Genomic DNA, 23,911 nt, shown 5'->3' on the forward strand with positions numbered 1-23,911 from the left:
CTGGGGGTGACCAGCACAGCATGTGAAATTGTCGCCATTGTGAAGAACAGAGGTACTTCTATCCGGACTTCCGTCCTCCGGGGTCTGATCCTTTATATCCACACAGGCTGGGATAACAATAAGACATTGAGACCCCTCCTGCAGACCTGGGAGAGGCCCCTCCCCCAACCTGGTTAAGACCCCCCACCTGGGAGCGGCCACAGCCGGTTCCTCCCTCCAGGGCTTCCTGCTCTAGCACCACCCGGTGGAGAGCGGCGGCGCTGCAGCAGCCGGACAAAGACGCTTCCTTCACACACAGAGTATATTTATCACATCCCAGAATGCATTGCACAGAGCAGACACCAGGACCTGGGCTCCGAGGTAGCTTATAACACGCCGCGTCCCTGCAGAGCGGGCAGGGGGCTCCGCAGACCACCCGCAGAGACGCCCAGCTAGAGTAAGACTGGCAGCGCCGGGGCCTTGGCACCAGAACTAAGAACATCCCTGGGTATTGGTCAATTATAAAACATGAGAAGCGATGGCTGGGGGTATTGCTGCTTCAGGGGGCACCGGTGACATCGCATGAACGGGGAGACCCCGTCTCCACTGCTGTCTGCAGCCGGGCCTCTGATTGGTCGCAGAGCTCGGCCCACCCTGGTTCCATCTGACAACCCTACAAGGAAACTCCGTCCAGAAGGCAAAGGGTTAAATCACGGTACACAGAAGCTTCCTGTCCTCAGGAGGGTGGGGAGGGCGGCGGTGTGGCCCCGGGGAGGGTGGCGGTGCGGCCCCCGGGCAGCGCTCGCTGAGGGCTCTGACCTGTCCATCATCTCAGTAAAATAAGGGAACTGGGTTGTGGTGCTGCTGGGTCCGAGAGTCCACCTCCACCGCAGCGACGAGCGCGCCTGGCTCCGCCCACACAAACCAGGTGACATCAGCAGCGGCGTCCTGCATGGGAAAAAGAGGCCGGTCAGGGGGCAGACAGGACCACACGGGGGCCGGGACTGGAGAAAGGAGAATTACCCACAGTCCCCTGTTCTCATCGCGCTGTGGAGAGGCTACCAGAGAGCACGTTACTGTCTGTTTGAGCCGCTGACTGCTCCTTCACCACCGGATCTGAGGAGGAAAGAGAGAACAAGGTGATCCAACCGTAGCCTGGGGCCCGGATGGGTAGCCTGAGAGGAACCAGATGGGGCCAAGGCGGGCAGCTTGGCAGAAACAGAGCAAGGCTTGGATGATCAGCCTGACAGGAACGAGACCAAGATGGTCAGCATGGCAGGAACAAGGAGTGGCTAAGATGGACAACCTGACAGGAAAAGGATGGGGCCAAGATGGGCAACCTGATAGGAACAGGGTGGGGCCAAGACAGGAAACCTGACAGGAACAGGGTGGGGCCAAGACAGGAAACCTGACAGGAACAGGGCGGGGCCAAGACAGGAAACCTGACAGGAAAAGGGTGGGGCCAAGACAGGAAACCTGGCAGGAACAGGGCGGGGCTAAGATGGACAACCTGACAGGAAAAGGGATGGGGCCAAGACAGGAAACCTGACAGGAACAGGGTGGGGCCAAGACAGGAAACCTGGCAGGAACAGGGCGGGGCCAAGACAGGAAACCTGACAGGAAAAGGATGTGGCCAAGATGCGCAACCTGATAGGAACAGGGTGGGGCCAAGACAGGAAACCTGGCAGGAACAGGGCGGGGCCAAGACAGGAAACCTGACAGGAACAGGGTTGGGCTAAGATGGGCAACCTGATAGGAACAGGGTGGGGCCAAGACAGGAAACCTGGCAGGAAAAGGGTGGGGCCAAGACAGGAAACCTGGCAGGAACAAGGAGTGGCTAAGATGGACAACCTGACAGGAAAAGGATGGGGCCAAGATGGGCAACCTGATAGGAACAGGGTGGGGCCAAGACAGGAAACCTGGCAGGAACAGGGCGGGGCCAAGACAGGAAACCTGGCAGGAACAGGGCGGGGCCAAGACAGGAAACCTGGCAGGAACAGGGCGGGGCCAAGACAGGAAACCTGACAGGAAAAGGATGTGGCCAAGATGCGCAACCTGATAGGAACAGGGTGGGGCCAAGACAGGAAACCTGGCAGGAACAGGGCGGGGCCAAGACAGGAAACCTGACAGGAACAGGGTTGGGCTAAGATGGGCAACCTGATAGGAACAGGGTGGGGCCAAGACAGGAAACCTGGCAGGAAAAGGGTGGGGCCAAGACAGGAAACCTGGCAGGAACAGGGCGGGGCTAAGATGGACAACCTGACAGGAAAAGGGATGGGGCCAAGACAGGAAACCTGACAGGAACAGGGTGGGGCCAAGACAGGAAACCTGGCAGGAACAGGGCGGGGCTAAGATGGACAACCTGACAGGAAAAGGGATGGGGCCAAGACAGGAAACCTGACAGGAACAGGGTGGGGCCAAGACAGGAAACCTGGCAGGAACAGGGTGGGGCCAAGACAGGAAACCTGACAGGAAAAGGATGTGGCCAAGATGGGCAACCTGATAGGAACAGGGTGGGGCCAAGACAGGAAACCTGGCAGGAACAGGGCGGGGCCAAGACAGGAAACCTGACAGGAACAGGGTTGGGCTAAGATGGGCAACCTGATAGGAACAGGGTGGGGCCAAGACAGGAAACCTGGCAGGAACAGGGCGGGGCCAAGAGAGGAAACCTGACAGGAAAAGGGTGGGGCCAAGACAGGAAACCTGGCAGGAACAGGGCGGGGCTAAGATGGACAACCTGACAGGAAAAGGGATGGGGCCAAGACAGGAAACCTGACAGGAACAGGGTGGGGCCAAGACAGGAAACCTGGCAGGAACAGGGCGGGGCCAAGACAGGAAACCTGACAGGAACAGGGTTGGGCTAAGATGGGCAACCTGATAGGAACAGGGTGGGGCCAAGATAGGAAACCTGGCAGGAACAGGGCGGGGCCAAGAGAGGAAACCTGACAGGAAAAGGGTGGGGCCAAGACAGGAAACCTGGCAGGAACAGGGCGGGGCTAAGATGGACAACCTGACAGGAAAAGGGATGGGGCCAAGACAGGAAACCTGACAGGAACAGGGTGGGGCCAAGATGGGCAACCTGACAGGAACAGGGTGGGGCCAAGATGGGCAACCTGACAGGAAGAGGGTGGGGCCAAGATGGGCAACCTGACAGGAACAGGGTGGGGCCAAGACGGACAACCTGACAGGAACAGGGTGGGGCCAAGTCAGGCAACCCAACAGGAACAGGGCAGGGGCCCTGACATTAACAGGGTGGGGCCAAGAGGGGCAGCCTGACAAGAAGAGGGCAAGGCCTGGACAATCAGCCTGATAGGAACAAGGAGAAGCTAAGATGGACAACCTGACAGGAACAAGGAAGGGGCCAAGACAAGAAGCATAAAAGGGACAGGGTGGGACCAATATGGGCAGCTTGGGAGGAACAGCATGACAGGAACAGGGCGGGGCCAAGACAAGCAGCATGACAGGAACAGGGCGGGGCCAAGACAAGCAGCATGACAGGAACATGGCGGGGCCAAGACAAGCAGCATGCCAGGAACAGGGCGGGGCCAAGACGAGCAACCTGAGAGGAACAGGGCGGGGTTAAGATGGACAATCTGACAGAAACAAGGAAGGGGCCAAGACAAGCAGCATGACAGGAACAGGGCGGGGCCAAAAAAAGCAGCATGACAAACAGGGTGGGGCTAAGATAAGCAGCCTAACAGGAAGAGGGCGGGGCCAAGAAGGGTAGCCTGACAGGAAGAGGATGGGGCAAAGACGGGCAGCCAGACAGAAAGCGGACAGAGCAAAGATGGGCAGCCTGACAGGAAGAGGATGGGGCAAAGACGGGCAGCCTGACAGAAAGCGGATGGGGCAAAGACCGGCAGCCTGACAGGAAGAGAACGGGGCCAAGACGGGCCACCTGACTGGAAGATGGTGGGACCCCAACATTAAAGGAGGGTGATGGACTAATGGTGTTGTCAGTATCATAGTGGACACTTGTTATCAGGACTCACAGAAGTATGGGTGCTCCATGGCTTCTCGGGCAGTCAGTCTCTGTTGATGGTCATAGCGCAGTAACTTGTCCAGCATGTCAAGGGCCTCCGCACTCACCAAGTGCCGGTTCTCACTGTGCAGGAAATTCTCCCAGCGCTTCCGGGAATGTCTGAGGAGAAAGAAGATGAAAGTGAGAAAAGAACCTTGAGCATCATGGACCCAGCCGACAAAACGTGGTGACCCCCGGGGACCCAGCCGCCAGAGCCCAGTGACCCCAGTCACCAGAGGGCAGAGATACAAGGCGCAGAGCTCCGTACTCACTGTCCCAGGATGTCGTTGAAGTGCGGGTCCAGCTCGATGTGATACTTCTTCAGGTAGCCATACAGCTCGTCAGTGCCCAATACCTTGGCAATGCGCACCAGCTGCAGAGAGAGAGAAAGGATGAGGAGAAGCTGCTGTGTCCCCTGATGTCAGGGGCACGATTACACCCCGGCTGTCGTCTGTGCACAATGAGCTGATGATGGCAGAATAGCTTTACCCCCTTTCTGTCTCGGCTATTTTCAATCTTTACTCTCTGGAGCCATAACTGCTATTTTCCTGTAGTCAGAAGAGAGGGGAAATCCTGCAGATATCCCCGGCCGCTTACTGTGTTGTTACAGACCAGAACTCCACTGCCCCCTATAGTCAGGACAATAACACAACTGTCTGATGGGTGATGGACGAGGCCGCGGCTGCTTCCACTACTAGGTCAGATATTGGGGAACTCACAGTGAGTGTACGGTATATACATACTGTACAGCTCCAATGCCAACGTAGGGAATATATATCTACCGTATATACTCGAGTATGAGCTGAGATTTTCAGCCCAAGTTTTTGGGCTGAAAGTCCCCTCGGCTTATACTCGAGTCATGATCGGCGGTGGGGTCGGCGGGTGAGGGGGAGAGAGGACTGTCATATACTCACCTAGTCCTGACGCTCCTGTCGCTGTCCCTGCCTGTCCCATGGTCTCTGGGTGCCGCAGCTCTTCCTCTGTTCAGCGGTCACGTGGGACCGCTCATTAAAGTAATGAATATGGACTCCACTCCCATAGGGGTGGAGCCGCATATTCATTCCTGTAATGAGCGGTCCCACGTGACCGCTTACTACAGGAAGACGCTGCGGGCGCCGGAGACCATCTGTCCGGGAGAAGATGCCAGGGACCACGCTGGAGCAGGTCAGTATTTCATATTCACCTGTCCGCGTTCCATCCGCCGGGCGCCGCTCCGTCTTCTTGCTGTGACTGTGCAGGTCAGAGGGCGCGATGACGTATTAGTGTGCGCCCTCTGAGCGGGCGTATTAGTGTGCGGAGAGACGGGACGCTGAGGAGCAGCGGGCAGCAAGAGAGGCGAGTATGTCTTTTTTTTTATTGCAGCAGCAGCAATACATGTGGCACCGCTATATATGGATCAACTTATGGGGCAATAATGAAATATATGGAGCATTCTATACGGCACAGCTTTATATGGAGCATCTATGGGGCAATAATGAAATATATGGAACATTCTATACGGCACAGCTTTATATGGAGCATCTATGGGGCAATAATGAATTGTATGGAGCATTCTATATCGCACAGCTTTATATGGAGCATCTATGGGGCCATAATGAAATGTATGGAGCATTCTATATGGCACCGCTATATATGGAGCATCTTATGGGGCAATAATGAAATATATGGAGCATTCTATATGGCACAGCTTTATATGGAGCATCTATGGGGCAATAATGAAATGTATGGAGCATTCTATATGGCACAGCTTTATATGGAGCATCTATGGGGCAATAATGAAATGTATGGAGCATTCTATACCGCACAGCTTTATATGGAGCATCTATGGGGCAATAATGAACGGTGCAGAGCATTCTATACGGCACAGCTTTATATGGAGCATCTATGGGGCAATAATGAAATGTATGGAGCATTCTATACCGCACAGCTTTATATGGAGCATCTATGGGGCAATAATGAACGGTGCAGAGCATTCTATACGGCACAGCTTTATATGGAGCATCTATGGGGCAATAATGAAATATATGGAGCATTCTATACGGCACAGCTTTATATGGAGCATCTATGGGGCAATAATGAAATATATGGAACATTCTATACGGCACAGCTTTATATGGAGCATCTATGGGGCAATAATGAATTGTATGGAGCATTCTATATCGCACAGCTTTATATGGAGCATCTATGGGGCCATAATGAAATGTATGGAGCATTCTATATGGCACCGCTATATATGGAGCATCTTATGGGGCAATAATGAAATATATGGAGCATTCTATACGGCACAGCTTTATATGGAGCATCTATGGGGCAATAATGAAATATATGGAGCATTCTATATGGCACAGCTTTATATGGAGCATCTATGGGGCAATAATGAAATATATGGAGCATTCTATATGGCACAGCTTTATATGGAACATCTATGGGGCAATAATGAAATGTATGGAGCATTCTATATGGCACAGCTTTATATCTATGGGGCAATAATGAAATGTATGGAGCATTCTATATGGCACAGCTTTATATCTATGGGGCAATAATGAACGGTGCAGAGCATTCTATACGGCACAGCTTTATATGGAGCATCTATGGGGCAATAATGAAATGTATGGAGCATTCTATACCGCACAGCTTTATATGGAGCATCTATGGGGCAATAATGAAATGTATGGAGCATTCTATACGGCACAGCTTTATATGGAGCATCTATGGGGCAATAATGAAATGTATGGAGCATTCTATATGGCACAGCTTTATATGGAGCATCTACGGGGCAATAATGAAATATATGGAGCATTCTATATGGCACAGCTTTATATGGAGCATCTACGGGGCAATAATGAAATATATGGAGCATTCTATACGGCACAGCTTTATATGGAGCATCTATGGGGCAATAATGAAATATATGGAGCATTCTATATGGCACAGCTTTATATGGAGCATCTACGGGGCAATAATGAAATATATGGAGCATTCTATACGGCACAGCTTTATATGGAGCATCTATGGGGCAATAATGAAATATATGGAGCATTCTATACGGCACAGCTTTATATGGAGCATCTATGGGGCAATAATGAAATGTATGGAGCATTCTATATGGCACAGCTTTATATGGAGCATCTACGGGGCAATAATGAAATATATGGAGCATTCTATACGGCACAGCTTTATATGGAGCATCTACGGGGCAATAATGAAATATATGGAGCATTCTATACGGCACAGCTTTATATGGAGCATCTATGGGGCAATAATGAAATGTATGGAGCATTCTATATGGCACAGCTTTATATGGAGCATCTACGGGGCAATAATGAAATATATGGAGCATTCTATACGGCACAGCTTTATATGGAGCATCTATGGGGCAATAATGAAATATATGGAGCATTCTATACGGCACAGCTTTATATGGAGCATCTATGGGGCAATAATGAAATGTATGGAGCATTCTATATGGCACAGCTTTATATGGAGCATCTACGGGGCAATAATGAAATATATGGAGCATTCTATACGGCACAGCTTTATATGGAGCATCTACGGGGCAATAATGAAATATATGGAGCATTCTATACGGCACAGCTTTATATGGAGCATCTATGGGGCAATAATGAAATGTATGGAGCATTCTATATGGCACAGCTTTATATGGAGCATCTACGGGGCAATAATGAAATATATGGAGCATTCTATACGGCACAGCTTTATATGGAGCATCTATGGGGCAATAATGAAATATATGGAGCATTCTATACGGCACAGCTTTATATGGATTATCTATGGGGCAATAATGAAATATATTGAGAATTATATGTGGCACAGCTATATATGGATCATCTATGGGGCAATAATGAATTGTATGGAGCATTCTATGTGGCACATTTTTCTATGGACACCATCAACTTTATGGAGCATTATATGGGCCCATCATCAACTTTATGGAGCATTATATGGGCCCACCATCAACTTTATTGAGCATTATATGGGCCCATCATCAACTTTATGGAGCATTATATGGGCCCACCATCAACTTTATGGAGCATTATATGGGCCCACCATCAACTTTATGGAGCATTATATGGGCCCATCATCAACTGTATGGAGCATTATATGGGCCCACCATCAACTTTATGGAGCATTATATGGGCCCATCATCAACTTTATGGAGCATTATATGGGCCCACCATCAACTGTATGGAGCATTATATGGGCCCACCATCAACTTTATGGAGCATTATATGGGCCCATCATCAACTGTATGGAGCATTATATGGGCCCATCATCAACTTTATGGAGCATTATATGGGCCCACCATCAACTTTATGGAGCATTATATGGGCCCATCATCAACTGTATGGAGCATTATATGGGCCCACCATCAACTTTATGGAGCATTATATGGGCCCATCATCAACTGTATGGAGCATTATATGGGCCCATCATCAACTGTATGGAGCATTATATGGGCCCACCATCAACTTTATGGAGCATTATATGGGCCCACCATCAACTTTATGGAGCATTATATGGGCCCATCATCAACTGTATGGAGCATTATATGGGCCCACCATCAACTTTATGGAGCATTATATGGGCCCACCATCAACTGTATGGAGCATTATATGGGCCCATCATCAACTGTATGGAGCATTATATGGGCCCACCATCAACTTTATGGAGCATTATATGGGCCCACCATCAACTTTATGGAGCATTATATGGGCCCATCATCAACTGTATGGAGCATTATATGGGCCCATCATCAACTGTATGGAGCATTATATGGGCCCACCATCAACTTTATGGAGCATTATATGGGCCCACCATCAACTTTATGGAGCATTATATGGGCCCATCATCAACTGTATGGAGCATTATATGGGCCCACCATCAACTTTATGGAGCATTATATGAGCCCATCATCAACTTTATGGAGCATTATATGGGCCCACCATCAACTTTATGGAGCATTATATGGGCCCATCATCAACTGTATGGAGCATTATATGGGCCCACCATCAACTTTATGGAGCATTATATGGGCCCATCATCAACTGTATGGAGCATTATATGGGCCCATCATCAACTTTATGGAGCATTATATGGGCCCACCATCAACTTTATGGAGCATTATATGGGCCCATCATCAACTGTATGGAGCATTATATGGGCCCACCATCAACTTTATGGAGCATTATATGGGCCCATCATCAACTGTATGGAGCATTATATGGGCCCATCATCAACTGTATGGAGCATTATATGGGCCCACCATCAACTTTATGGAGCATTATATGGGCCCACCATCAACTTTATGGAGCATTATATGGGCCCATCATCAACTGTATGGAGCATTATATGGGCCCACCATCAACTTTATGGAGCATTATATGGGCCCATCATCAACTGTATGGAGCATTATATGGGCCCATCATCAACTGTATGGAGCATTATATGGGCCCATCATGAAGTTTACGGGGCATTATATTTTTGAAATTTACCAGTAGCTGCTGCATTTTCTACCCTAGGCTTATACTCGAGTCATTACGTTTTTCCAGTTTTTTGTGGCAAAATTAGGGGGGGGGGGGGGTCGGCTTAGACTCGAGTATATACGGTATATATATACACATACACACACACCCCGGGTAAGGTCACTGCCAGCTCCACGATAACAGAAAAGGTCTAGCTGCCCCTACCAATTGTCTATACAGGCGGATTGGACTCCCGTTACAGATAGGGTATGGCTTCGGTTTACAGAACAAGAGGAACAGAACTATTACATTTATATATCTAATCCAAAAAGATAGGCAGTGTGTATAAAAATATACAAGATGATACAGAATGGGAACAAAACAATCTGATATATACAATTACATAGAATAAAAGGGAGACTAACAGAAGAAAAAGTACTAGACCTGATGTCACAGGTACGGGACAGAGCTTAGCGGAGGAGCGCAGTCCTCAGGAAATGGACAGAGCCTACAGCAAACTAGGACTTCCAGGACTGACACGGAGTATGTCAAAATCTGGATATATTAGACAAAAGTCTCGCCACCTACCGCCCCTGGTGACCTCTGAGGGGGCTGCTCAATGAGGTGCGGCTATGGGTCCCAGAACATGATGGAATCCCCAATTTCCTGGATTTCGGGAGATACTAATGTCATATTTCACAGATGAGAAACATGGCTTGGCTATGGCCATCCATCTGTCCGATAGTAATGTAGAGCTGATGAGGTGACCGCCCACTTATAGAAGTGAATGCGTTACTTTCACCACTTTGTTATGATGTCTACCATAACTGTAGGATCGACACCGTTCACAAAACGAAGCCTGCTCCAATTCCCCTGAGGACGAGTGTCGCCTGGCGGCCCCTATACCCCCCGAGCCCAGACACCCTGTCTCCTCTTCCGCAGATAACCCTCTTTACAGCTGTTCACAGCAGGCCATAACGCAGATGGCGCATTGACTTCTGTATTTTGTTACATAACTGAATCTTTGTAATCCTCAATACAAATAATATGAAAGTACTGGAGGCAGCAGCTCTCGGGGGATCTGGGTGTGCCCCCCAGCTCCACACTCACCTGGTCATAATTGTCCTGACCGTGGAAAAACGGCTCCTTGCGGAATATCATGCTGGCCAGCATACACCCGAGGCTCCACATGTCCAGGCTGTAATCATACATCTGCGGAGCACAGCAGGCGTCAGCACGGTACGAGTCAGCAACGCACACCCCACGATGCCGCTCCTTACCTGATAATCCACCAGCAGCTCCGGACCCTTGAAGTATCGTGAGGCGACACGCACGTTGTACTCCTGCGCGGGGTGATAGAACTCTGCCAGTCCCCAGTCTATGAGACGGAGCTGCAAGACAGAAAGGGTTAATATCCCACATGACTGCAGGGCGCACGTCAGACACGTCACGTGATGCTCGGCCCCCCGCCAGTGTCTGTAGGTGACATTGGTATATGCTGCGTCCTGATCAAGGTCCTGCCGCAGTTACGACCATCAGTGGTGGAGGAGCTCGGCCGCCGTCATACGACCCTACCTTCTTCTGCTGGTGATCGATCATCACGTTGTGCGGCTTCACATCTCGGTGCATCACCCCCTGACTGTGGCAGTAATCCAAGGCCTGCAAGAGCAAGGAGCGCCCATGACTACATGCACAAGATGCAGAAGGTCTGCAGCTGGGGGCCAGGACACATTCACAAAGCCAAATCTCGGGCGACAGATCCTCTCCCACCACAGCCATGTGCTGCTATCAAAGCAGCACGTAGACAGGAACGACCATAGAGGTCACCCTGTGTACAGACAGGACCGGTCATAGAGACCACCCTGTGTATCGCCAGTAACAGCCATAGAGACCACGCTGTGTACCACCAGGAACGACCATAAAGACCACCCTGTATACAGACAGGACCGACCATAGAGACCATCCTGTGTACAAACATGACCCAACCATAGAGACCACCCTGTGAACCACCAGTAACAGCCATAGAGACCACCCTGTGCACAACCAGGAACGACCATAAAGACCACCCTGTGTATAGACAGGACCGGCCATAGAGACAACCCTGTGTACTGCCAGGAACAACCATAAAGACCACCCTGTATACAGACACGACCGACCATAGAGACCCCCCTGTCACGGATCCCATTGTGCTGCCACCAATTTGTCACGTACCCGCTCTCAGCACGCAACTTGGGGTTGTGCCAGTAAGGGCTAATCTATCTCCCCTCTCTCAGTCCAGCATTCAACCTCTGTCCTATGCTGTAATGGAAGCATAAATCACACACCGACCCAGGCCACACACCCGCTCATACACACTGCCACCACTCATCGAACACACGGGCGATGAGTCCCAGAATATTACTACTACTGTCTGCCAATCAGCAGGGTCACACAGTTTAAGGCTATGGATTCTTTAGCGCATACAAGGTTCAGACTTATTAAAGTTTTAAGCTTTAATAGAAAAGGTACAGTGCTTACAATAAAAAGGGTATAAAACATGGTAATAAAAAGACATACAAATATGCAAAACAGTTATGAAAATAAACAGGAGAAAACTTACAGAGATAGCTAACTTTGTAGTCTGCTTTCTGCTCCCTGAGGGGGGGGGGGAAGAATATGGAATGGAACACAACAGCTTGGCTGCCCTCAATCTGTGAACAACTTTGTATGCGTACAAGCCTAATTTATAGTTAACTTGGAGGTCAGATTTCTAGAACAGTCTCTCAGGTTAATATTATAATTGTTTGTTATTGACTGGACCACAGCAGCTCCCCCAATGAATATATTATTTTCCTCTGAACACTCTTTGCCTAAAGTTTCTCACAGATAGTGTCAGGCTGTAATTGATATCTCTCTTCAAAAGAGCTAGAAGGTGTGAAATGTTTCCCTTTCCTGGTTCCCAGCAAGGCCCCCTGACGAGACTGGAGACAGCAGACTGCCCTCCCAAGACAACATATGCTGTGACCCCTGTAGTCTCAGGACAGATGTTAAATTATTGCTGTCTACACACATAAACCTATACATATTTCACTACACACATATATACCTATACATATTTCACTACACCTCCCTCCTTATGAACGTGCATGGGGGTTGACTTACAGGTCAGCTCCCGAGCACATATCTGGTTCTGCCCCGTCTTGGCGAGAAAGGCCATCAGCATTGCCATGATCAACTCCCTTCTTGTGCTGAATTGTGAAATCATATTGCTGTAATATAAGACTCCATCTAAGCTGTCACGGATCCCTTCTCCGTGGTGTCACTAATTCGTCACGTGTCTACTCGCACACGTGACTTGGGGTTTTGCCTGCAAGGGTTATTCATCTCCCCTCTCTCAGTCCAGCATTCAACCTCTGTCCTATGCTGTAATGGGAGCATAAATCACACACCAACCCAGGCCACACACCCGCTCATACACGCTGCCACCACTCATCGAATACACGGGCGATGAGTCCCGGAACTAACAATACTAATAAAAATATGTCTATCACTCATACGTCTCACACACCTTAGGCTATGGATTCTTTTAGAACATTCAAGGTTCAACTTGTTAAAGTTTTATACTTTAATAACAAAAGGGTCAGTGCTTACAATAAGAAAAAGGTATAAAAAAATAATAAAAAGACACAACTTATGCAAAACAGTATCAAAATAAACAGGAGGAAACTTACAGAAATTATCTAACTGGTAGTTGCTTTCTGCTCCCTGAGGGTAGGAAGAATGTAGATTGGATCACACCAGCTTCTCAGGCTGCCCCCATCATGTGAACACAATTCTCTGTCTGCAGCCTAAATTTATAACTTTGGTCTGAGGACAGGTTTCTAGACCGGCCCCCCCAGGTTAATTTCATAATTGCGGTCTGTTTGATTGGGCATGGCCGCTCTACTAATGAATATATATTATTTTCCTCTGGAGACTTGTGAGATGGTTCCCAGGAATAGCTAACCCTCAGGCTCCAATTAGCATCTCCCCTCCAAGCACTAGGGGGTGTCAAGTGTTCCTTTCTTCTTGGCCTTAGCCAGACCTCCTGGTGAGATATGGAGACACAATTTCTACTAGTCCCAAGGAAGTACCTATTAACAACTAGATGCGACTTGCCTTCAGGACAGATGTTACTTTATCACTAGTCACACATATAACCCTAGACATATGTCACTACACACATATAGATATATATACACATATTTCACCACATAAGCAATTTCCCATTTTCCCCAACTACTCTGTTGAGCCAACTCAGTGGGTTATAATCTGTTATTACGGTGAAGTTGCTCCCACAGAGGTACGGTTGCAGCTTCTGCAGAGCCCACACAATTGCAAAACATTCCTTCTCAATGATGGCATAAGCCACTTCTCTGGGCAGGAGTTTCCTGCTTAGGTAAAGAATTGGGTGCTCCTCACCTTGTTGGTTCACCTGGCAGAAAACTGCACCTAGACCATGGGTGCTGGCATCGGTCTGCACTATATATCTGCGAGTTAAATCTGGGGCCTGCAGGACGGGTGAACTAACCAATGCCGACTTTAGGGCAGAGGACTCCAGGAGACAATTTTGGGAAGTTTCCTCCTAGTCAGATCAGTTAACGGTTTGGCCAGAGTACTGTAGCTTAGTACAAACCTCCAGTCACGATCCAATTTTGGATTTGTGGCAGATCTGGTTTCCCTCAGTTTAAGACCTTTTTTCCTTTCTGGTTATCGGGGGTTAATGCAGTTTTCCCCACCCGGTGGCCACTAGTGTTATTGTATTGCGGCTGGATAAGCTGATGTTGGTGGTAACCACTCTCTTCATCCTTTAAGAGGTCACCTGGTTCATCAGCTGACTGTCGGTGTTAATTCATTCTTCAGCGACCAAGTTGGGAGTAGGAGCTTGCTGGGAACATTTGTTCTACTGCTGTGTCCGGTGAATCTGGTGTTTCTTCCCACTGTGCTGTGCCTTGCAGCATTAAGCTAAGTGTTGTTTTCCTTTACCTTATCTGTATTTCCTTACCCCGTGTTGTATTAGTGCAGCGGTGGGACCAGTGCACTCACCTGCCAGTTGCCTACTTAGGGATAGGTGCAGGGAAAGTGAGGGACTAGGTATCCTGGTTGGCGACGAGTTGAAAGAAACCATATAGGGACGGTAGCAAGATCAGGGCACATCTGCAGGCCAGTGCCCATTCCCCCAGTCCCTACCGACAGGGCTCACCGTTGTAATTGTGTCCCCGGTGTTCCCTTGTGTGTTGTGCTGTTTGTGACAGACCTACGGTTGGGTCGTTTTATACCAGGTCAGTCACTTCGTGACACCTCCTATAGTAGCCAGCCGTACCAAGGAAGGACAGTACCTGCTTCTTGGTTCGTGGGGTGGCCCAGGCTGTAATGGCTTCTACCTTCCCTGGCTTTAACAGTCCTCCCCCCACCCGGTGTCCCAGGTATTGTACTTCCCGCATGGCTACCTGACACTTCCCTGGCTTAACAGTAAGACCTACAGTTTTAAGCCTTTGCAACACCTGAGAAAGATGTACGAGGTGTTCCTCCCATGAATTACTAAAAATGTCATCGAGATAAGCAACGGCAAAACCATCACATTGACCAACCTCTGGAAGGTGGCAGGGGCATTCCAAAGGGCATCACCAGAAACTCAAACAGCCCGAATGGCGTTATAAAGGCAGACCTCTCCTGAGCTTCTCTGGTCAGGGGTATCTGCCAGTATCCCCTACTTAGGTCCATGATGGTGAGGTACGATGCTTTAGCTAGCTGCTCTAACAGCTCATCTATCCTCGGCATGGGGTAGACCTCACATGTAGTCAGTACATTTAATTTCCTGTAGTCTACACAGAACCAGGTAGTACGGTCCTTTTTTGGGACAAGAACCACAGGCGAGGCCCAGGCACTCTGGGATTTTTGTATCACCTTGAGTTTCAGCATCTCCTCTACCTGTTCCCTCATGTGTGCCTTCACCTCTGCTGACACCCGGTACGCCGACTGCCGTACTGGGGGATTAGTACCAGAGTCCACATGGTGAAATGCTAAGTGTGTCCTCCCAGGCTCCCCTGTGAAGACTTCGGTGAACTCGCTGAGCGCCCCCATCAGCTCAGACCTCTGTGTTATGGACCTGGTGGTTAGGAGCACCCGGCACGACCTGATAGTTAAACTCACACAGGACAAGCTCTGGGATGTGGGAGCTCTGCTGACCGCAACCCCTAATCCTATCACAACAACTAGAAATAGCCGTGGAGCGTTCCTGACACTCCCTAGACGCCTCTTCACAGCCTAAGAGCTAGCTAGCCCTAGAGATAGACAATAAAGCCTACCTTGCCTCAGAGAAATTCCCCAAAGGAAAAGGCAGCCATCCACATATATTGACTGTGAGTAAAGATGAAAGTCACAAACGCAGAAATGAAACAGGTTTCAGCAAAGGGAGGCCAGACTTACTAAATAGACAGAGGATAGGAAAGGTAACTTTGCGGTCAGTACAAAAACCTACAAAAGACCACGCAGAGTGTGCAAAAAGACCTCCGCACCGACTAACGGTGCGGAGATGCCACTCTGCATCCCAGAGCTTCCAGCTAGCAAGACAAAATCATGATATCCAGCTGGACATGGAAACAATGAACAAATAATAACAAGCAGGGACTTAGCTTCTGCTGAAGTAGACAGGTCACCAGAAAGATCCAAGAACGAACTGAACCAATGCAGGAACATTTACAGCTGGCATGGAGTAACGATCTGAGTGGAGTTAAATAGAGCAGCCACCCAAAGGATAAACCACGTCACCTGTGGAAGGAACCTCAGAAGCAGCAGCTCCACTCACAGCCACCAGAGGGAGTCCATGGACAGAACTCACCGAAGTACCATTCACGACCACAGGAGGGAGTTCGACAACAGAATTCACAACACCTCTGACTGTGAGATAGTCAGGGTTAAACTCTGCTGACTCCAGGGACTCCATGTACTGAGTCCCGGCCCCCACATCCAGTAACAGATCAGCCTCCCCCTCTTCAGGCAGGCTACAGACAGGTAAGACACAGGCCTCCCTGGCATGATGAGCCTTCAACATATTTACATGAAACACTTTCTGACGCTTTGCATGCTCATCTAGGGTCACCATAGTTCTCATCATTCAGCCGCTTATGTACAGTATATGGTCCCTCCCATGCGGTCTGCAATTTATTCTGTAACATAGGGACCAACACCCAAACCTTCAGTCCCTCCTCGTAGGCCCTCAGTCTGGCATTACGGTCGTACCAGACCTTCTGGTTGGTTTCCGCCTGGGCCACATTCTCATGGGCCAGGTTGCTCAGTTTTTGCATTCTTTCTCTGAGCCGCAGTACATATTCGACCACTGAGACTCCAGTAGTGCTGGGGTCGTCCTCCCAACAGTCCTTAATCAAATCAAGTGGCCCCTGACCCTCCTCCCATAAACCAGTTCAAAGGGGGAGAATCCAGTAGACGCCTGGGGTACCTCTCTGCAGGCAAACAGCAGATGGGGAAGGTACCGCTCCCAGTCTCTCCCTTCAGTCTCCACCAGCATTTTCAGCATTTGCTTTAATGTTCCATTGAAGCGCTCGCAGAGTCCGTTGGTTTGGGGATGATAGGCGCTGGCCACAAGATGCTGTACTTGTATTCTTTCACAGAGGCTTTCCATCAGATCAGACATGAACTGGGTTCCCTGATCGGTCAACATTTCCCTGGGGAAACCCACACGAGAGAACACAGTCAGTAAAGCATCCGCCACTTTGTCTGCTCGGATGGAGGATAGTGCCGCAGCATCCGGGTATCGTGTAGCATAGTCCACCACTGTGAGGATGCACTTTTTACCAGAGCTGCTAGGGATTGCAAGTGGCCCTATGATGTCCACAGCCACTCGCTGGGAAGGTTCATCGATCACAGGCAGTGGTATCAATGGATCTTTATTTCCATTTCCATTTATTTAACTGTATTTCTGTTATGCTGTAATGTCTATTGTCTGTACAAGTCTCCTCTATAATTTGTAAAGCGCTGCGGAATATGTTGGCGCTATATAAATAAAAATTATTATTATTTATTATTATCTTTCTGTATATTCCCAGACTTCCCAACTCTCTGACAAACTACACATGATCGGCAGTAATTGGCAATATCTGTCCCCATCTTGGGCCAATAGAAGTTATGTGTCAGGAGAGCTTAAAGGGAACCGGTCACCTGAATTTGGCGGGACTGGTTTTGGGTCATATGGGCGGAGTTTTCGGGTGTTTGATTCACCCTTTCCTTACCTGCTGGCTGTATGCTGGCTGCAATATTGTATTGAAGTTCATTCTCTGTCCTCCGTAGTATACGCCTGCGCAAAGTAATCTTGCCTCGCGCAGGCGTGTACTACGGAGGACAGAGAATGAACTTCAATCCAATATTTCGGCCAGCATGCAGCCAGCAGGTAAGGAAAGGGTGAATCAAACACCCGAAAACTCTGCCCATATGACCCAAAACTGGTCCCGCCAAATTCAGGTGACAGGTTCCCTTTAAAGGGACTCTGTCACCTGAATTTGGAGGGAACAATCTTCAGCCATAAGGGCGGGGTTTTCAGGTGTTTGATTCACCCTTTCCTTACCCGCTGGCTGCATGCTGGCTGCAATATTGGATTGAAGTTCATCCTCTGTCCTCCGTAGTACACGCCTGCGCAAGGCAAGATTGCCTTGCGCAGGCGTGTACTATGGAGGACAGACAATGAACTTCAATCCAATATTGCAGCCAGCATGCAGCCAGCGGGTAAGGAAAGGGTGAATCAAACACCTGAAAACCCCGCCCTTATGGCTGAAGATTGTTCCCTCCAAATTCAGGTGACAGAGTCCCTTTAAGGGTACCGTCACACTAAGCAACGCTGCAGCGATACCGACAACGATGTCGATCGCTGCAGCGTCGCTGGAGAGCTGTCACACAGACAGCTCTCCAGCGACCAACGATCCCGAAGTCCCCTGGTAACCAGGGTAAACATTGGGTTACTAAGCGCAGGGCCACGCTTAGTAACCCGATGTTTACCCTGGTTACCATTGTAAAAGTTAAAAAAAACAAATACTACATACTTACATTCCGGTGTCTGTCACGTCCCCCGGCGTCAGCTTCCCTGCACTGACTGAGCGCCGGCCGTAAAGCAGAGCGGTGACGTCACCGCTGTGCTCTGCTTTACGGCCGGCCGGCGCTGGCAGCCAGTGCAGGGAAGCACAGCACCGGGGGACAGACACGGAATGTAAGTATGTACTGTTTGTTTGTTTTTTATGTTTACGCTGGTAACCAGGATAAACATCGGGTTACTAAGCGCGGCCCTGCGCTTAGTAACCCAATGTTTACCCTGGTTACCAGTGAAGACATCGCTGGATCGGCGTCACACACACCGATTCAGCGATGTCTGCGGGAGATCGACGAAATAAAGTTCTGGACTTTCTGCGCCGACCAACGATGGCACAGCAGGGGCCTGATCGCTGCTGCCTGTCAAACTCAACGATATCGCTATCCAGGATGCTGCAACGTCACGGATCGCTAGCGATATCGTTCAGTGTGACGGTACCTTTAGTCTTTTGTATTCCAAGGTGTCCGGTCAAAGGAATTTCATGGGCAATTCTCAGTAATTGTTCCCTAAATGGATAAGGGACGATCAGCCTCCATTCATAGTCCCAAGATTCTGTAGTATCCGTGGGGATAGTCTCTGTATACAGTCTGCCCTGGTCCCAGTATACTCTCTCTTTGTCAGAAGCAGCAGGGGGTCGGTCTGCAAGACATCTGAGCTCCTCCAGACTGACATCTGTCTGCAGGGCCTCCTGGAAGCTCTGACGGTCAGCCTGCAGGCCCTGGCCTAGTGGGACTGCCAGGCCCTGGTCTAAAGCTGAGTTTTCAGTGTCTGTTATCAGGAACCTTGGTGGGTCGGCCATGTGAGGAGGCTCTGGGACCACAGTATGGGCCTCCTGTCCTGGCAGTTCTGTCTGAGACCCATCCTCTAATCTCTGGGCCTGAGTCTGAGCCGCAGCCTGATTCTGGGTCACAGCTAACACATATTTACATTTTCCCTCCTCGCACGGGATCTCAGGTGGGTCACTTTCTTCCACCTTCTCTGCATCATTTACTTGCAAGGGGGGAACATAGTGGGACACCATCCTCCTCAGGTCCATACCTAGCAACACATTGGTGGGAATGGCCTCTGATACTCCCACTTCTCTCAGTCCTTTCCCTGCTCCCCAGTCCAAGTACACATGGGCCATGGGCACGGCAGGGCTGACCCCTCCAATCCCGGTTATAGACATCGTCTTTCCTGGTATGATGTCGACAGGGGTTATCATGGCTGGACGCACCAGGGTCACCTCTGCCCCAGTGTCTGAGACCAATGGTGACTTTATTGCCAACAGTGACAGATTGACAGTTCTCATTTGCCCTCACATCAGAGCCGGCTACAAAGAGGACGGACGGTGGGGACACAGACAGCTTTGTGGTGGTAGTTGGGCGTTTCTCCCTATCAGGGCAGACAGCGCTAACATGTCCCACTTTGTTGCAGGAGAAACATCGGCGTCCATCGCCTAGAGAATGTCTAGTCCCCAGGACAGCACTGGTGATCGGCCGGCAGAGGGAGAAGGGTCCCCGTTTGGCTTACCTCCCCTCCAGCTGAATCCCGATGGCTTCCGCACCTCAGGCATCCTGTTAGCCACATAGCAGTCCGCAATCCTTGCAGCCTGATCCGCAGTTTGTGGCTCCCGATCACACACAAATTGTCATGCATCCGTGGGACACGTGAAGAAATTGATCCTTGACTATTAGATCCATTAAGTCCTCAAAACTGTTAACAGAAAGTCACCTGATCCATTGGTGGAACGTGGTCCTCAAGGTGCTCACAACATCCACATAGCTGTCAGTTGATCCACGTTGTAGGTTCCGGAACTTTCTCCGATACACTTCTGGTGTTAGGTTGTATTTCCTGATCAGGGCCTCTTTTATGGCCTCATAGTTCCCATCTAGTTCTGGTGGAGGCCAGCAAAAACTTCCAGGGCTTTGCCTCTCAACCCTGGGGTTAAATACTGCACCCACTGCTCACGGGGTAGATGGTATTGCCTGCAGGTTTTTTCAAATCCCCGCGGGAAAGTATCTAAGACCGTATCCTTCTCCATGACAGGGAAGTTTTCAAGACGTGGTCTCCTCAGATTTATGTCCTGGGAGGATTAACTGAGGACTGATACCCCGCTCTAGTTGAGCCATCTGAAGTTGGAAAGCTCTGTCCTCCCGGCGTTCTGCAGCAGCAGCCTGTCGGTACTGTAGAATCAGCTGCATGAGTAGATTGGGATCACTTGTAAGTCCATTTGTAAAGTACAGTCCATAGGCTCCTCAGCACTGGCATTGCTGACATTTCCATCAGGTATCTCTGGTGCAAGAGCTGGCATTGCTGGGTCTCTCTGAGGTGGGCTCTCTCCTTGCCCAGATGTTCCAGCACTTTGCTCCATGTCCTGCTCGATCAGGGTGCTTATCAGCAGCTCCCTGGATCTGTCGGCCGTCTCTACTCCTCTCTGCTCACAGAGGTCGGTCAGAGCTTCTTTGCTCAGCTTCTTGTACTGGGCTGCCATATCGATGAACAGCCTTTGCCAAATAAAAGACAGAAAAGAAAAACGGGGAGGGGAAACTGTTTGCAAGTATGTCTAAGTAAGCACTGAGTTGAACCTTGAAGAACTGGTGCACTCCTCGCAAGGATACCAATTCTTTAGTACAGGGAATAATTGCTTAAATCATGCACTAATGCTCTAATAGAAATAATTCTATCCCACCGTGTTGTCACCAATTTGTCACATACCCGTTCTCAGCAGGCGACTTGGGGTTGCGCCGGTAAGGGTTAATCTATCTCCCCACTCTCAGCCCAGCATTCAACCTCTGTCCTATGCTGTAATGGGAGCTTAAATCACACACCGACCCAGGCCACACACCTGGTGATACATGCTGCCACCACTCACCGAATACACGGGCGAAGGGTCCTGGAAATATTACTAATACTGTCTACCACTCATAAGGCTCACACACCTCTTAGGCTATGGATTCTTTAGAACGTACAAGGTTCAACTTGTTAAAGTTTTATGCTTTAAATACAGAAAGGTTCAGTGCTTACAGTAAAGAAAAAAAGGTATAAAAAATATGGTAATAAAAAGACATACAAATATGCAAAACAGTTATGAAAATAAACAGGAGAAAACTTACAGAGATAGCTAACTTTGTAGTCTGCTTTCTGCTCCCAGAGGGAGGGGGGACAAATATGGAATGGAACACATCAGCTTGGCTGCCCTTAATCTGTGAACAACTTTGTATGCATACAAGCCTAATTTATAGAGTCAACTTGGAGGTCAGATTTTTGGAACAGCCTCTCAGGTTAATATTATAATTGCTTGTTATTGACTGGACCACAGCAGCTCCCCCAATGAATATATTATTTTCCTCTGAACACTCTTTGCCTAAAGTTTCTCACAGATAGTGTCAGGCTGTAATTGATATCTCTCTTCAAAAGAGATAGAAGGTGTGAAATGTTTCCCTTTCCTGGTTCCCAGCAAGGCCCCCTGCCGAGACTGGAGACAGCAGACTGCCCTCCCAGGACAACATATGCTGTGACTCCTGTGAGACCTGCAGTCTCACGACAGATGTTAAATTACTGCTGGTTATACATATAAACCTATACATATTTCACTACACCCCCCATGTACAGAAAAGACCAACCATAGAGACAGGACCGGCTATAGAGACCACCATGTGTACAAACATGATCGACCATAGAGACCACCCTGTGTACCGCCAGTAACGGCCATAAAGACCACCCTGTGTATAGACAGGACTGGCCATAGAGACCACCCTGTGTACCGCCAAGAAAGACCATAAAGACCACCCTGTATACAGACAGGACCGACCATAGAGACCCCCCATGTACAGAAAAGACCGACCATAGAGACCCCCCTGTGTAGAGACAGGACTGACCATTGAGTTCCACCCCCCGTGTACAGACAGGAACCACCATAGAGAACACCAGTGTATAGACGGGTCGACCATAGAGACCCCCCTGTGTACTGAGAGGACTGACCATTGAGCCCCCCACGAGTACAGACTGGACTGACTTCAGCTTCCCCCGTACCTTCAGAAGCTCATACATGTAGTAGCGGATGTCGTAGTCTGTCAAGATCTGGTACAGCTGCTACAGAAGCAAAGGAAACAGTCAGAAGGCAGCCCGTCCCCCCCACCCCCAGTCTCGATCCGTCCCGCACTCACTTTGAAGTCTGTGTTATTGATGTACTCAAACACAAGGGCTGGAGTCTTGGACTATGGAAGAAAGATAAAAGGAAGAATATAACCCGTATCATTCTTCTCCCTCCACCCACGCACCCCACTGCAGAGAAGGGGGTCACATACTCATGGAGGAGGACTCACCACAGGGTCCTTGATGGTGTCCAGCAGGCGGATGATGTTGGTGCCTCCCCGCAGGTTCTCCAGGATCTTTACCTCTCGCTTTATCTTCTTCTTCTTCACCGGCTGCAAAACCCAAATATCAGGGGGGAGAAGCCGGGGCGAAGAGAGGGGGAGAGAAAAAGGCGAAGAGAGGGGGAGGAGGCAGGGCGAAGAAAAGGTGGAGGAGGCGAGGCGAAGAAAGGGTGGAGGAGGCGGAGCAAAGAAAGGGTGGAGGAGGCGGGGCAAAGAAAGGGTGAAGGCGGGGAAGAGGGAAAAAAAAAAGAAAAAAGAAAGCAGAAGGGAGTGAAAGAAAAAGTGGAAGGGATGGAAGAAAAAGCGGAAGGGAAGGAAGAAAAAGAGGGAGGGATGGAAAGAAACAGCAGGGAGAGAGGGAGGGAAAGAAAGTGAGAGGGAAAGAGGGGGGATGGAAAGAAAAAGCGGGAGGGAGGAAAAGAAAAAGCTTTAAAGAAACAGCGGAAGGGAAAGAAAAAGCAGGAGGGAAAGAAAAAGTGGGAGGGAAGGATGGAGGGATGGAAAGAAAAAGCGGGATGGAAAGAAAAAGTGGGAGGGAAAGAAAAAGCGGGAGGGAGAGATATAAAGAAAAAGCGGGAGGGAAAGATATAAAGAAAAAGCGGGAGGGAGAGATATAAAGAAAAAGCGGGAGGGAGAGATATAAAGAAAAAGCAGGAAGGAGGGAAAGAAAAAGCAGGAAGGAGGGAAAGAAAAAGCAGGAAGGAGGGAAAGAAAAAGCAGGAAGGAGGGAAAGAAAGAGCAGCAAGGAGGGAAAGAAAAAGCAGCAAGGAGGGAAAGAAAAAGCAGCAAGGAGGGAAAGAAAAAGCGTGAAGGAGTGAAAGAAAAAGTGGGAGAGAGGGAAAGAAAAAGCGGGAGGGAGGGAGGGAAAGAAAAAGCGGGAGGGAGAGATATAAAGAAAAAGCGGGAGGGAAAGATATAAAGAAAAAGCGGGAGGGAGAGATATAAAGAAAAAGCG

The 23,911-nt window shown here is 49.4% G+C and overlaps 1 protein-coding gene across 3 annotated transcripts in view; it reads right to left on the reverse strand.

Annotated features, from left to right (window-relative positions):
- Positions 1-287: 287 nt before the first annotated feature.
- The window catches only part of CSNK2A2 (casein kinase 2 alpha 2), a 30,557-nt gene continuing 6,933 nt past the window's right edge, over positions 288-23,911 (reverse strand). Inside the window, exons 3-12 of one of the 3 annotated variants that reach the window (XM_069739565.1) lie at positions 22,906-23,007; positions 22,747-22,797; positions 22,613-22,669; positions 11,059-11,142; positions 10,764-10,874; positions 10,594-10,695; positions 4,273-4,373; positions 3,972-4,120; positions 1,003-1,095; positions 288-927 (exon numbers count right to left, since the gene is read on the reverse strand). In XM_069739565.1, the coding sequence (XP_069595666.1) occupies positions 1,019-1,095; positions 3,972-4,120; positions 4,273-4,373; positions 10,594-10,695; positions 10,764-10,874; positions 11,059-11,142; positions 22,613-22,669; positions 22,747-22,797; positions 22,906-23,007 (834 nt within the window). In that variant the 3' untranslated portion in view covers positions 288-927; positions 1,003-1,018. Of the gene's footprint in view, positions 928-1,002; positions 1,096-3,971; positions 4,121-4,272; positions 4,374-10,593; positions 10,696-10,763; positions 10,875-11,058; positions 11,143-22,612; positions 22,673-22,746; positions 22,798-22,905; positions 23,008-23,911 lie in introns of all 3 variants that reach the window. The other 2 variants (XM_069739564.1, XM_069739563.1) reach the window with 2 other exon arrangements.

This window comes from Ranitomeya imitator, chromosome 9 (genome assembly GCF_032444005.1).
Source record: "Ranitomeya imitator isolate aRanImi1 chromosome 9, aRanImi1.pri, whole genome shotgun sequence".
In the NCBI taxonomy this organism is placed as follows: domain Eukaryota; kingdom Metazoa; phylum Chordata; class Amphibia; order Anura; family Dendrobatidae; genus Ranitomeya; species Ranitomeya imitator.